Raw genomic sequence first — 15,415 nt, 5'->3', positions numbered from 1 at the left:
GTCTTCTGTGTGTGTGTGTGTGTTGTTTGTATTTTTCTTGTGCTAATCCGAAGAGAGAAGCGCACCACTGTAAACGACTGTATTCCTCTATTTATTTCCAGACGTTTCTCTCGAGACGGCGGGCTGGAACAATGTTTTTTTCTGTTTATAATTCTGAGTGATGCGTGCGGGGGGAGAGCGTGGCGGCCCTCGGGTGAGAGAGAGGGGGAGAGGAGAGCAGGAGAATCGTGGGGTTTTTGGTGAAAAACTGTGCTCTCCAGAACCGCGGCGCGGAGCCCGGATCAAAGCGGTTGTTTTATGTGGCTGCCGCCAGACTTTGAAGTCCCACAGTCACCTACAGCACTCAATTCATCAAGTTCACCAGTGTCTTAATAGCGGATCAATAAGTTTCAAAGTCCCCGAGTTAATTTGATACCGGCGTAGATGTGATCACGCTGGGACCCACGGCTGCTTCCTCTCCTCTCCTCCTCTCCTTCCCTCGCTCCTCTACTTTCCTCTCTTCTCCCCTCACCACTTATCTCCTCCTCTCTTCTCTTTTCCTCTCCTCTTCCATCCTTTCCTCTGTCCTCATCTCCTCTCTGGGTGACACCTGTTTAGGCTCCCATCTTGAATTTGGGAGGATTTATTTTCAATCAAAAGAACATTACATTTTCTCCTACGAATTTATTCATTTTCCTATTTAAAATGTTTGCAACATTAATGTTGAGTTATTTTATAGTATTGGTATGAACACGCATGTTATAAATCAAACATACTGATAAATAAAACATTTAAAATTACATTTCTATTTAAACATATAATTAAGGGGATGCGGAAATTATGTTGATACCCAGTTTGGGATTTTGTTAATTGGTATAAAAGTTCCACGTTTTAATTACATTGGAATTGGTAATTAAAATACCTCATAATTTAACAAAAATTTAAAACAAAGCAATTATAATTTTCTGATTAAGAATAAATGGCTATTAAAATATATTTTTCTGAATCTTTAATATAAAAACATAAAAGTAAATTAAAGGTTACTTTCAGAAATGTTTGTAATAGACATTTGAAAGACAAAATTCACAAATTATGTACAATATAAGCTGTTCATTTGATATGATCCAATAACATACAATGTGTACGACTCTATGAATTAACAGCAGTTACACAAAAGTATAAATCCCATTCTGGCGCCGGCGGGGAAGGGCCGCGGCGGCGGCGACGGGCCGTGGCGTGCGGCGTGGCGTTCGATCGGCGGCGCTTAGCGCCCGGCTGAAAAGAATCCATCGGCCACCATCTGTATGTGAGGAGGTGCCACCGGGCTGCTGGTGGGGCCGGCTCACCGTCTGCAGAACAAAAAGCCAATTTAGTTTGTCCATCTGAGGGTTGCTAATGGTATTAGCACTCCAGCGGGGTGGTCGGCGGGAGCTCGGCGCTCCAAGGTGAGGCCACAGCTTGACCCCCTGACTCCCCCGATTCACCGCCAGCGGCCCCTTACCCCACATCTGTTATTTTCACTGCACCCCGCCCTGTGTCCCTCACGCCTTTTACTTTACCTCTTTTAATTGTGTGTTTGTGTGACAGAATTGCTGCATTTCTTCCCAGGGTCTAAATAAGTTTTTAATTTGGTGTTGGCGAGTGCGGGGGGGGGGGGGGGGGGGATCAGAGAGACAATCAGCCGTCAGCAGATCGCGGCCGAGTGGACGGGCACTGTCTGCCTCGCTTAAACTATCTAAGACGTAAAATAGATCTTCTGAGTGGGCTCTCTGCTTTGCTCTTCTAAAGTATGCAAAGCCCCCTACTGTGCGGCAGGGATAAAGAGGAGTTTAGATGGCTTACTATCTGCTTGGTTTCCCAAAAGAGGCAGAGGTAAGGATGCAGTTTTTTGGGGAATAATAACGCACACATTTTTAAGTATTTTTCTGTTTCACAGGATCAATTAAACCGGAACATTATTTTGTTGCAAAGCCTAATTAAATTGTGCATTGCAGTGGGCTGCGTTGTATTTGTCAGGTGGGAGTTTTGTGTGAGGATAGGGAAGAATCTGGACATGGAGCCGTGGTTATCTCGGGGTGAAATGAAAAAAAGGGTTCTGGTTGTTTCTGAAGCAGGCAGTATCCACATGCAGGGGCGAGAGGCTGTGTGAGCGGCCTGAAAAGCTCCATCGGTCGCGGGTGGTGGCGGTGTTGCGGGGGGCTGATGGCTGCGCGCACGGTGCTGCTGGCGGTGGGAGGGAGGGCTGTCTGTGTGGTCTGCGGCGCTAGGCTCTGAGCCGGGGCTGCGCCGGGAACCAGAGGCTTTTCTGGGGCTGCTCCGAGGTCTCGTGTCACATTTAGTGGCGGTAATATTCACACGGCGGCTCCTGTTGTTTTTTAATTCTCTTCCGTTCCCCGGAAAGATCAGATGAAAATCCAGACCTTCTCCAGCTCCTTTTTTATATCAAGGAGAATAATTCCTTTGTAATCTGTCTCGAAAACTGAAAAAGAGCGGTCTTTAAATATAGATTTTTAAGGGATGTCAACAGAAGTCTTGGCAAATAGTTTTTCAACCCTTAAAGAAATCTTTATAATAATAATGAAATGTGATTCATAATATTTCTTTATATTCATCCCTCTTTCCTCCCTAATAATCTTCCTTGCTTGTGTAGAAAGAAAGAGATCTTGCTTCATTAAAAGTGTATTTATCTTGTCCGGTCCCGTGGGAAGTACCTTAAGATGATGTTGTGTCTTTTTCTTTAAATTGTAAAAAAAAAAAAAAAAAGCTTCCAGATTTGGTCCCTGTCAGTCAGAAATAATTGTGTGCTTAATCTTGTCCCTGATGGATGACTTGGAGTTCAGCAATGGGCCAGCTCCAATGACAAATACAATATTAATATTCATTAACTGCTTTGACAATGCTAATTTTGATGCAGTGGTAAAGGGCCTCCAAAGTTAGCGGCCAAAGCATCAGAGTAGCGCAAGGTGGCAGGATAATTTGTGCTGCTTTGCTGAGCTGAAGGCTTTTAAAGTCTTAAGCAGGGGAAGAAAAGACTAGGTACCACAAACAAAATAAAAGAGAGGGAAAAAGTTCAGACGCATTGGAAGCCAGGACTGTGGAAGTAATACGATCAGAGACCACCACCAAAAATTTGACACATCCAATGCAGCACCGTTAAGGGAGCAGTTTTTTTTTATTTAAACAAAAAGAACTTGCAACAAAAAAAAAAGAAGGAACATAACATGGTAAGTCAGCACATTCTTGATTTTTTTTGTTTAATCTTTTTTGATCTTTTCAATTATTGCCATTTGAAGATCAATAGTGTGTGTTTTGAAAGGCTCACAGCGGTGGTATAGTGGATGGTCGGATCATGGCTTTAAGAGTGGGCTTCCACTCACCACTTCTCCAGTTGGCTGGCTTGAATTTTCTATCGCCAGCTCTCCAGAAAAGGTTCTGTTTACATTTATTAACATTTCGGGTTGTTGTTTTTTTAAACTATCGTTAATGGCTGAGATATTTGGCAGTTTGACTTTGGCGTTGTGGGATTTTGATTTTCCGCTCGCGCTTGTCATTAGAGAGTGTCCAGACAGATTTCGGGGCGATTAAGAGCAACTACCTTGACAGTTGACTCTTTTTGTGAAAAAAAAAAGATTATTTCTTCGGGTCTTTTTCCCTTTTTTTGTCGCTTGAATTTTCCGGGGTTCCTACGTCTTAAACGCCAGGCGCTGAGGAGGACCTAAAGGGGGCCACGCGGCCACGGTACCTCCAACCCTTTGCCCCCTGATCGGATTTATTTCTGTGACCCTTTTTTTGTTTTTCGGGGTGAAACTTTTTCCTGTGCAGTGTTTGTGTTTTGGGGATTCTGCGTTAAATTCGGTGTGACTGGTGGTGAATGGAGCGCGGCTAGTTTGGGGATTAGTGACAAGACGCGAGGCACCCTGCTGCTCGAGTTGAGCCAAGTTAGAGCAACTCCTATACACGGCTCTCCACAACCTCTGCCTCTGCCAAGGCGCCCGGGCAAACCACTCACTCCCGCTCCCTCTGCTGCCCTTTCAACTTCTCAAAGAAGCAGAGAGGTGGACACAAAAGAGCTGATTAGGGGGGATATGAAGATGGGCAACCGAGGGAGAGGCGCTCGCGTACGGCAGCGCAGGAGTTTGGATCCGCCCGTCCGACTGTGTGTGTCGGGACGGTTATTGAGTGGGCTGAGGGAGAGAAGTGCTCGGGTCTGGCCGCCGTAACGCCAACTCGCCACGGTCACTGTGGTCTCTGTGTTTCCTGGGACATGGCTCTCCATCGCTGGGTCGCCATCGGGCGCGTCGCGGGTCTTAGCGGCCGGCCGCGGTCTTATCGGCTTCAGCCATCGAGAGTGTAGCGAGGGGGGCTGCCGCAGATGTGGTGCTGCCCCCCAGTGGCTTAGTGGATGACAGGGCGGTGGGAGTCATCTTGGAGTCTGTGCGCTTCCCTGAATGCCAGCATGCTTGTTTTAACCAGGAACAGAGCAGCAGCACTTATAAAGCTCTTTTAAATGGTAAGACTCTTTAAACCTTTTCAATGTCATCCTTGCTTTGTTTTCTGACCATGTTTATCTTTAATATAATTTGTTGTAATTAATTGTTTGCTGTGTTTTCATTCTGGGATTTATTTTTGGTGATTTATAATACTTATGTTGCTAAGTGACAGTGACAATTTTGATAATGAAAGGCAGTGTTTGATTGCTTTGTCTGGAAAGGCTGACAGGCTTGTATTGTATTAGTACATCAAACTAAATACAATTTATTTGTATTAATAGACGGCAATATTACAATTAATCATTGGCATTTTTATTAGAAAATGATCAGAATTTATAAGCTTTAATTTCAAATTATATCCTTTTTGTTATTCGTTGCACTTGCTATTTTAGGCATTTCTTTTTGCATGCAGGTTGATATTTAAAACAAATCATACATTTGTATTCATATGATTTGTACTGTCAATATAATCTAAATTACATTATATAATTGTATTATGTTTATTTTATATAAATGTACATTAATTATTAGTGTTTTCTTTCAATTATGAATATAGTTATGCATGCACATTTATATCAATTCTGTAAATTCATATCAAGAAAACTTTATTACAAGGTTTGATGTTGGCAGTGAGTTTACAATATTTTCTAGTTATTCTCCAGCCTTTTCCATTTATTATTCAACCGTAAACGAATCGGTAGAAAATAAAAATAGAATCAGCCTCGGTACTCAGATAATTCAGGTTGCCTTTTTATTTTCATTGGACATCAACTTTTCCAGCGCACCCGTCTGTGGAGTTTCACTTTCTCCTCCGTCTCTCGCGCGACGGGCTGGAGAGCTGACCCTCTGTGGTTAAGTTCTCTTTTGTGTTTGTCGGCGTGCATTGTGCGAGCGTGATAGGGAGCTGTCCATCACGGCATGGCGGTCTGGCAGTCTACTCGGGGACGTAGACGTGGGACAAAGGGAGGTGCACGGGGGACAAAGAGAGCTGGCGGGAGTGTGGCTTGGAGGGTGAATGGAGGGAGGGGAAGGCAATTAGCCAGCACCTTGTCAGAAGTCTTTTACTGGTCGGGACGCTATTGTCCCCGCCGTGTAAAGCACATTCTCCCCGCCTTTGTTTTGGCTTCCAGGGCCCCGGGCCCTGACTGGCGGCCCAGAGGAGAGGAGAGAGCGCCCGGCGAGACAGACAGAGAGACAGATAGAGAGAGAGATGAGGAGGGATGGATGGGAGGATGGGAGAGACAGGGATGGAGAGGCAGAGCAGATAGAATTGATGGGGAAAAGGTGTGAAAAAAGTTTAAAGGGTCAATGTGTTTACTGTCTACCTGTCAGGTTTAAATGATATTTAAACTGCTGAAATGGTGAATTGAAGCTGTGGAAAAATACTAATAGCGTTCTACTTTGTCAGCTTTAACGGTTAAATTATTTTCGAAATATATGTTTCACATCTTAAAAATGATAAATTGTAGCTAGTCTTTTCTAATTTTTTCTAAATTCAACATAGCTGTTATTCTGCAGTAAATATGTAATTACCTGTAGAAATCAAAGCTAAATATATATTTGTAATTCATTATGAAATACATATATTCTCTATAATTCACAATTATTTCAAGCAAATGTCTTATCTGAAAGGGAATTTTTTGTTTGATATTTTACCTTGCTACTACTATTTACTAACCTACTATCATCCTTAAAATCAAAAGGATAACATTTGTAGAATTAGAAGTAAGACATACACATTACACTTTATATTTCAATAATGCTTGAAAGCATTATTAAAAAAATAAAGGCAAATCATGATTCTAAATTTCTTTATCAATTATGGCCATGCATGTAATTAACCTAAAGCAAAGCAGCACTCAGAACGCCTCCTAAATATATCGATGCTTGAAAACCTACTCTGTGCGTGGGTGCGTGTGTGTGTGTGTGTGTGTGTGTGTGTGTGTGTGTGTGTGTGTGTGTGTGTGTGTGTGTGTGTGTGTGTGTGTGTGTGTGTGTGTGTGTGTGTGTGTGTGTGATTGACATTGCAACACAGAGAGAGAAGGAAAGGGTGTTTCAAGGCAATGTGTAGAAAAGTGAGGGAGCAGAAAGGTGAGGCTGGAGGCCTTGTTGAGATGAAGCCCGCCGGAAGAGAGAGAGACACAGAGAGAGAGAGAGAGAGAGAGAGAGAGAGAGAGAGAGAGAGAGAGAGAGAGAGAGAGAGAGAGAGCGAGAGAGAGAGGCAGAAGGTGTTTTCTGGGATTGTTTGGTAAAGTGAGAAGTGGGGGGGGGGGGGGCGGGAAGCACTACAACTCAGAGTAGATGCCAAGTCCATGTCAATGTGCAGACCCCCCCCCCCCTCCACCCACTAACTAAACACACACCTACACACACACACTCTCTCACAGCACCAATAAGTGACTGTTGGCCACTCTTTGGAGCACCTGCCCTCTCTCTTTGTGGATGCCGTTTTGAATTTTCTTTCCTTCTTTTTCTGTCTTTTTAGTTCTTTTATATCTCTCGACCTATCCCCTCTGCTCATCTGATCTCTCTCTCTCTCTCTCTCTCTCTCTCTCTCTCTCTCTCTCTCTCTCTCTCTCTCCCTCCACCTTTAGCCTGGTGCCTTGCTCTCTCTACCTTGGATCAGAGGCGTTTCAAGCCTGGTAGTTGTACTCTGGGCACCCTGGAGGCAGTGGGGAGCCCACACACACAGCAACACATTATTCCTCCAAACACACAGGCTCGCCCACATCTGCTTTCTATCCACAGTTGGGATTTGGGCATTTTGTTTGTGTGCGCGTTTTCTCTGGAACTGCTTGGACGTCTGCTTCAATGCACTCGGCCTCTCACAGTAGTTCCCTTTTCTTTCTTTCCCTCCACACTTTGTCCCTCACTTTCTCTTACTCTCTCTCTCCTCACTCACGTCGTTTTCTTTCAGCTTTATTGTCCCTTAGAACGATGAAAGACGTTAGGAGTTAGCAGCTAGCCTGGTTGGAGTGAAGGATTCTGGGGCGGGGGGGTTGCTCTCCTTTTTAAAGTATGGGGGGTAGGAGTGGTGTGTGTTGATTCAAGACTCTTGCATTTGAGCACAGAGAAAAGGGGAGCAGGGGTTTGTAGGGAGTCAGGAGGATGCGGTATCAGGTGGAGGAGGAGGCTCGGAGGGTGCTGGGGGTGAGTAGGGTCATGGACCCCAGGGATGGAGCTCCATCAGGACTGCTGGAGAGTAGAGCCCTGGCTCTCTGATTCAGCTGTGGAGAGGCTACCCACCTCTTGCTCTTTGTGTGTTTGTGTCTCTCTCTGTGTCTCTGTCTCACTGTGTGTGTGTGTGTGTGTGTGTGTGTGTGTGTGTGTGTGTGTGTGTGTGTGTGTGTGTGTGTGTGTGTGTGTGTGTCTGTGTCTGTGTCTGTGTGTGTGTGCGTATCTCTGTCTCTCTCTGTGTGTGTGTGTGTGTGTCTCTCTGTCACTTTCTCTCTGTCTCTCTCTGTCTCTCTCTCTCTCTCTCTCTCTCTCTCTCTCTCTCTCTCTCTCTCTCTCTCTCTCTCGCTCTCTCTCTCTCTCTTGTTTTCTGTGTTAGCATTAGCCCGAGAGCAGCTTTTTGTGACACAGTGCTTGTGTTATGTGCTGAGGTTATCATCAGAGCCCTCATCATGTCAGCTGTTTTTCATGCTAACCATGAGCTGTATGGCACACATCTGGAAAGACTGGATAGATTGAACCAGACACGATAAAAAGGTTTGTGGATGTTTGTGTTCACACCTGAATAATGTTTATGTTGGTTGATGTTCTAGGTGAGGACTTTTCACTCACCGCTTCACACCACAGGATGTGTTTACGTTCCTTTAAAACTGTTGCTGTCTCCATACGTTGTTTCATACAAACAGCACGTTGGAATCATTTGAATCTATTCATCAGGGTTTGGGAATGACTTTTATTTATTCCTATCGGGCTCATGTCTTAACCATGAAATGTAAAATAAGAATTCAATAACCTTAGCAGATTAACATATTTCTTTGTACGCGTTGCGATCCAATTCAAAATCGTAATTGCCTCGCTTTCAACTGAAATTCTGAAGCCCTGATTGCATTTCAAAAGGCAGAATTCAGCCTTGCTCTCAACAGTAGCTCGGTCTCTTCTAGAAGCCTCTTTAAAACCGCTTTAATACAGGTATGGCAGCTCAAGAGGCTGCTTATATTAAAAGGAAATAAAAAACCTTCAACGAGCCCCCCCACACACACACACACACACACACAAACACACACACACACACACACACACACACACACACACACACAGACACAGACACAGACACACACACACACACACACACACACACACACACACACACACACACACACACACACACTTTTCACGAAAGTATATAAATATAAAACAATTTCCACCAAATACCACTCCGTATTTAATCAATTTGCGCACGGGCATATTTACCAGGGAGACGCGGTATTGTGTCATTTTTGCGATTCCATTTGAAGTGCCGACTATCAAAGATGAGCAGCGGAGTTAAATGGCGTGCCGAGTGCTTGTAAGGGCCCGGGACCGGGCCGCGGCGCGGGGTTTTTGTTCTGCCCTCTCTGATCAAGCGGTCTGCGTGTCACCGCAGCAAAGTGAATAGATTAACTTTTAAATACACTGTCCTCCCCGGGGTCCTCTCCTCCCCCTCACAGGGGTCCCTGTCTCGCTTATTCTCCCACTCTCTCTGTCTGTCTGCCTGCCTGCCTGTCTGTCTGTCTGCCTGCCTCTGTCCGTCTGTCCGTCTCTCTGTCTGTCTGTGTAGCAGTGAACTCATCCTCTCCTCAGTATCCGGACCACCGTCTCCTCACTTGTTTCCAGTGTTTCCATGGAAATGGGAAAGCTGGTTTTATTCCCAGTCAAATAACGGGCAAGTGTAGATCAGGTCACTGGACGTGGCCAATGGCGGTCAGCGTAGCAGAAGTTTTTGAGGTGTTTGTTGGTGTTGGGTTTGAAGACCTGTCTAAAGGGGTTTCCTGTAGGGGAAACGCAGTCCTCGGGGAACTGAGGGTTCTGGTGTGTACACAGATCTCACCTCAGAACCATCCTTCATATCACTGATGAGTGATGACTGCTCAGTTTGTATGTGTTTTTAGTTTTTTTAGTTGTTTCTTCAGCGGAGCTTATCAAATAGGCTTTGTGTTCACACACACACACACACACACACACACACTGTCACGCACACTGACTGTGTCTATGTCAGCAAACACACACACACCCAGGGCTTTGGACAGGCGCTGCTACCAGCTAGTGGAGGCGCGGATGCGCTGGGTTCTCTGGCAGCATTTTCCGCTTGCTTTGGCATTTGCGGGCGTGCGAGGGTCCCGATCCATCACTCTCCCCCTCTCTCTCTCCCTCCACCACAGCTCATTAGCGCCCCGCTAGCTGTGGTGACAACTCATCATATCATGACGGAGCTGAGGAGAGGGACCTCAGCCCCCCCCCGCCCTCTCCCACAGCCCCCTGGGCGGCCAAGGTCGCCGCCTCCACGTTTAGGGCTCAGATTGGCTCAGCGAGGCGCCACCAGGCAGAAACACAATGACAACAGCTTCTTCCTGTCCAGTGGCCCTCCCTCCCTCCCTGCCTCCCTCCCTCCCTCCCTCCCTCCCTGCCTCCCCTACTCCATCCCTCTCTCCCTCCCTCACATCTTACCTCCTTCTTTCTGTCCATCTCTCACTCCTTCACTCGCTCTCATTCCCCCCTCCCCCCCCCCCCCCCCCCCCCCCTCTCCCTCCTTTCGCTTGGAGGTTAGACTGGACAGGGGGTCAAAGGACGTTTATCAGACTCATTCCATCACACGATGGGAAGGTGCTCACAAACCAGTCAAACAATCCCCGGCTCCCATTAGAACGTTTCATTATCCAGGAATTGTGTTTGGTTCCAATATCAGCTAATGTAGCCTGTGCGGTGTGAAAAAGCTCTCGGTTGCTTTTAGCCATGCGGGGGATGTTTGGGTTTTGGAAGGGGATGGGGGGTGGGGGGGGGGGGTCTGAATGGCAGCTAAATAGAAACCTCCGGGGGTCAGAGGTTATGGATCAGCCAGTCTGTTGTTGCTTCCTGACAAGGAGTGATTAAAGTGTGACCGGCACCACAAACGGCCTCCTCCTTTGCGCCCGGGCCTTTGTCGAGGTGTTGCTAATAGGTTATGACACGGAGACCAAGCCACTGAGCCCATGCCACAGTTTGTATTGGCTTGTGTTCAGCTCTGGCACTCTGTGTCACTGAGCCGGGTCAGGGCAGATATTTCTGGCTAGAAAACGGATGGGTTGGTTTAGAACAGCGGGGAATCGAACCTGCGGTCTTAGGTTGTTTGTGTGTGTGTGTGTGTGTGTGTGTGTGTGTGTGTGTGTGTGTGTGTGTGTGTGTGTGTGTGTGTGTGTGTGTGTGTGTGTATACGTGTGTGGGTGTTTGTGTTGACTGCATTCGAGTGGAGTTAGCTCTTCCCTGGTAGAACATGCCAGAAAAAGTGTGTATTTGTAGCTCTATTTGGGGTGACCTTGTAGCTTCCTCAGCTACAACACTACAGGACTTGACTCCAGTAAGGGGTTAAATTTACTGGTTTATTTATTAATCCAGAAAAAAAAGATGCAAACAAAAGACGAAGGTGTGTGTGTGTGGGCGTGCGGGTGAGTGCGTGTGTACTGGATGGATCTCGCTCCTCAATGGAGCTCATTTAAATGAGCTCAGCCGGAGCCTTTCAGCTGCCCCAGAGCCACAGCATTCTTTCACATCATTACCACTGGGATGGGGGGCTGGGGGGACAAGAGATGAAGAGAGAGACAGTCGGAGACATCATGAGTATTCAACAGCTCATCAGCTGCCCAGCCCCCCTCTCCTCCACATTATTGTTGATCTCCTTTTTTACCTTTCTTTTTATCCATCCTGATATTGTAGATGCTAGATCAGAGCAGGTGTGGAATGTGTATTCGTCTTGTCCTTCTTTTTTTACACACACACACACACACACACACACACACACACACACACACACACACACACACACACACACACACACACACACACACACACACACACACACACACACACATGCACACACACACACACACACACACACACACACACACACACACACACGCCCGCTCCTCAGCCCAGGGTCTCTGGAGGTCTCCCTGTTTCCCTGGGGTTCTGCTGGGTTCATTAATCTTTCATTGGGACCACGCCACCAGGGAATACCCCTTCCTCTCTCACTCTCTCTCTCACACACACACACACACCCACACCCACACACACCCTCCCGACCCCCCACCCCACCCCAGTGAAGCACAGCACTCTAGCGGGCTGGGGCTAGCCTGTACCACCCCACATAGAAGAGGCCGGTGCCCCTTTGCTAACGCGCTATTTAGTGTTAGCTGCTTATTAAGCCCTGGGTTTGTGTGCTAGTCGCCCACGCTCGCTCATTTAGCCACGATATTAGCTAAAGCCTCGACAGGCTGCTTTGGGCAATTCTCTCCCAGCGTTACACTCGCTTTTTATCTCCCCCCAGGAAACACAGCTTTGCATTTGTTGAGCCAATGAGCACGAGCCTAACCGGGCTGTGTTATGCATGTATGCCCCCCCCCCTCCCGCTCGCTCTCTCTCTGGTCCATTAATGTAGCTGGTGTTTGTTGGATTGGTGCCATCGTTCTATTAAGGTCTTCTCCGAGCAGCCAGGCTACTAATGAGGGGTCTTGGGGTCTATGAGGGAGCGGGATGATGACACACACACACACACGCACACACACAAACACACGCACACACACACACACACACAGATGCACACTTTGATAATCACTTGTACACACATAGACGCACACATACACACTAAGAGAATCATGGTCACACACACACAACACACACACACACACACACACACACATACAGCAGTCCCAGCTACAGTGGGCCTCTTGGTTTTGTTATGATAAGGATGGCGAGAGCTGCCGAGCAAGAAAGAGGCTCGCTAATCTACACCACTGCTTTAATGTGGTTATCTTGTTCCGTGTGTGTGTGTGTGTGTGAGACGGTCTGCTGGTTAGGGCCCTGAAGCTCAGCTGTAATCTCTGGCTAATTGAAAAAAGGGTTCCATCCACTTAGGAGCACAAAGACCAGATTACAACACTAAAACTACTACAACCCCCACCCACCCGTCCCCGCCTTTCAATCCTGCCTCATTACAATACAGCACACACACACACACGCCGCACTACACACACACGAGGACCGGTGGACCCTGGGGGAGGCGCTGATGGATGGGAGGGGGAGGGGTCTGGGGTGGGGGTCTTTGGATGCAGAGATGAGTGTGGGCTGGTTCTAGAGTAGAGCCTGGCGGAGTTGTTAATGGCGGAGGAATTTTGCGCCTTGTCTTGATTTAGTGGCGAGCACCGCAAGATCGAATAGACCGCAAGCCACGGTTAAAGTGCCTCGTCACCCAACTCCACCCCTGCTCCACCACCAGGGAACTAGTACTGACCCCGCCCTCCCCCCCCCCCTCCTCCCCCTCCTCCTCCTCCTCCTCCTCCTCCTCCTCCTCCTCTTCTTCTCAGCTTCTTGTGTTGCACAACTCTGGTGTGACGCCACACGAGTGTTTTTAATTACAAACCACACCGTTTTCCCTGTGGCATGTGCGGTCTGGATCCCCTTCAGGACTGGGAATTTTGATGGCTTGCATTGCATTCCCTTTCATTATTTTCCATGTGAGTGTTGAGGTTAAGTTGCGGCGGCACCCAGCAGTCTCCTATTAACTCCCCGAATTCCCCTCCCTCTCTCTCTCTCTCTCTCTCCCCCTCTCTTCCTCGGTCTCTCTCTCAGTCTAATAAGGTTCCAGTGGTACAGCACCCTCACCATGTGCACCCGCTCACGCCTCTGATAACCTACAGCAATGAGCACTTCACACCCGGGAACCCCCCGCCTCACCTACAGGGGGACGTGGACCCCAAAACAGGTACGAGGCACACACTCACACGCTCAAACTCACACTCTTTCACTCACTCGCTCACTCGCTCACTCTTACACTCACTCACTCAATCTCTCACTCTCTCTCACACTTACACACACACACGGGCACACACACAACTCAACCCTTCATGCATTCCCACCCTCACCTCCCCCCCTCTCCTCCACCTCAAATATGGACATGTCACCTTAAGGGCCTTGTTGACAAAACTAAATATCACTCAATTGATTGATTACTAACTCCATCTGTGTAAGCAGTTGCATGATTAACTGCACCGACTGAAACTGAAGTCAATGTGACTGACTTTGATGGTCTGTACCCACTCTAACGTTCCCAGAGAGAGGGAGCCAGCCCCAACACAACCGCACCAACTGCCATTTAACATACACATGGAAGCCATTTTAAAAACAAACATTTGCTCTCCCTCCTTGGCCTCCATTGTACATGCCTATTGTTGGGTAAATGCCTTTCAGTGTTCTGGATAATGGTCCACTCTCCCACAAGTTAGTGTTTTTTTGGGGTAATAACGGCCCCTCATTACGATGGCCCTCACAAAAGGGCCAATAACGAGCCAGCTGCTGTTTAATGTAGTGCTTAATGGAGCTGCTTAATTGGGCTTAGTGTTTAATTAATTAACGTGCGCTATAAGGACTCAGTCGCTGGGTGGCTCCGGTGAGCTGCAATCTTTTAACATGACGCACATCAGTCAGAATAACATGGTGATTCGGTCTTCATATTGTTCTGGCATCCTTCCAGTTCAAAATGACTTCATGCCAAATGACACGCAATGCCCTGGAACAACAACAGTGTTCAGCAATAGTGCAGAGCCCGACTGAGTTGAGAACATTTTTGTGAACATTATTTTCTCCGGACATAGTTCCGATACAATCTATCCTTGGGTATGAACTATGAAGGCCAACAAATTGACCATGATGTCACCAGACTGAACTGAAGCGCTCCACTCTGTTTGTTTTGACCACATTGGCATCAAAATGCAGGAGAAGACACCAACAAAAAAAACAGAGAAAGCAGACAACAGTAAAAATACAAACTAAGCCAATAAGAAAGGCCCCTACCTGGCCCCTAAGAACACAGGCTGGCATCTGTGGGTTATTTTTAAAAGGGGTTTGGATCCCTGAGCATCCCAGGGCCTCGGGTTCAAGAGAATGGACCAATGTGTAATGTCTCTCTGGCCTAGCCTGAACCCACCAGCTTTTGGCGGCGTCTACCCTCAACACTTCTCTCCCATGCGTCTGTTGTGTAATCACACAGCAGCAAGGGTTGAGATTGTGAACATACAGGTTTACTTTAGTAAAAGGGAGGCACTGTCTTGGAGTGTGTCTTGCTCTTAATGTAACATTGTTTCAGTAAGAAACTTCACTTTGAATGGCATTGAACAGACACCACAATGCGATCTCCTTCACTGTGTGTCTTTCATATCGGAATAGATACGCTTACATAGCGTTCGGTTAAAATCATTAGATGTTACATTCACGGTGCGTTTGTTTAAAAAGCCAGCACACAGCCAGGCGCAGTGTCAGGGTGAATCCAGAGTCATGTGTTCATAAAGAGGCAGCCTTCAGCAGGTACCAGCGCTCTGTGATCACACAAAGCTCTCATTAGCTCTCCGTGTTCCCCTCTCTTCAAACGCCTCCATTACTTGCTCTGCTTAATCCCCTCATTTGATTGGACCGCTGGTGACGGGGGGGCTGTTGCTCCCCGTCTCGTTACTGCTGCCGCTCTCACGCCTTTGATCAGGAAGTGCCAACCGCCCACTTCCTGTCACCTCTTCCCTTCTCATCCCCCGTCACCTGATGTGTGTAGTGTTTGTGTTGCTTTGGTACATGGAGCGCGACTCAAAATATGGATCGATTTTTTTTAAACATCCGCTGACGTGTCGGCCTCTGCTGTCCAAGTTGTTCTGTTCCGCCCCTGACCACACCTCCTCAGGTCATAAGGCCACGCCCCCTGTTAACGTTAATTGTGTTTC

General features: G+C 47.3%; 1 protein-coding gene across 1 annotated transcript in view; it reads left to right on the top strand.

The window, feature by feature from the left end:
• tcf7l2 (transcription factor 7 like 2) overlaps positions 1-15,415 on the top strand; it is a 96,493-nt gene that overhangs the window by 68,609 nt on the left and 12,469 nt on the right. Inside the window, exon 6 of the mRNA XM_056576435.1 lies at positions 13,281-13,413. Coding sequence (XP_056432410.1) covers positions 13,281-13,413 — 133 coding nt within the window. The remainder of the gene's footprint in view (positions 1-13,280; positions 13,414-15,415) is intronic.

This window comes from Gadus chalcogrammus, chromosome 18, assembly GCF_026213295.1.
Source record: "Gadus chalcogrammus isolate NIFS_2021 chromosome 18, NIFS_Gcha_1.0, whole genome shotgun sequence".
Classification (NCBI taxonomy): Eukaryota; Metazoa; Chordata; class Actinopteri; order Gadiformes; family Gadidae; genus Gadus; species Gadus chalcogrammus.
Note: the sequence above shows the minus strand (reverse complement) of the source record. Positions and strands in the feature narration are given on the sequence as shown.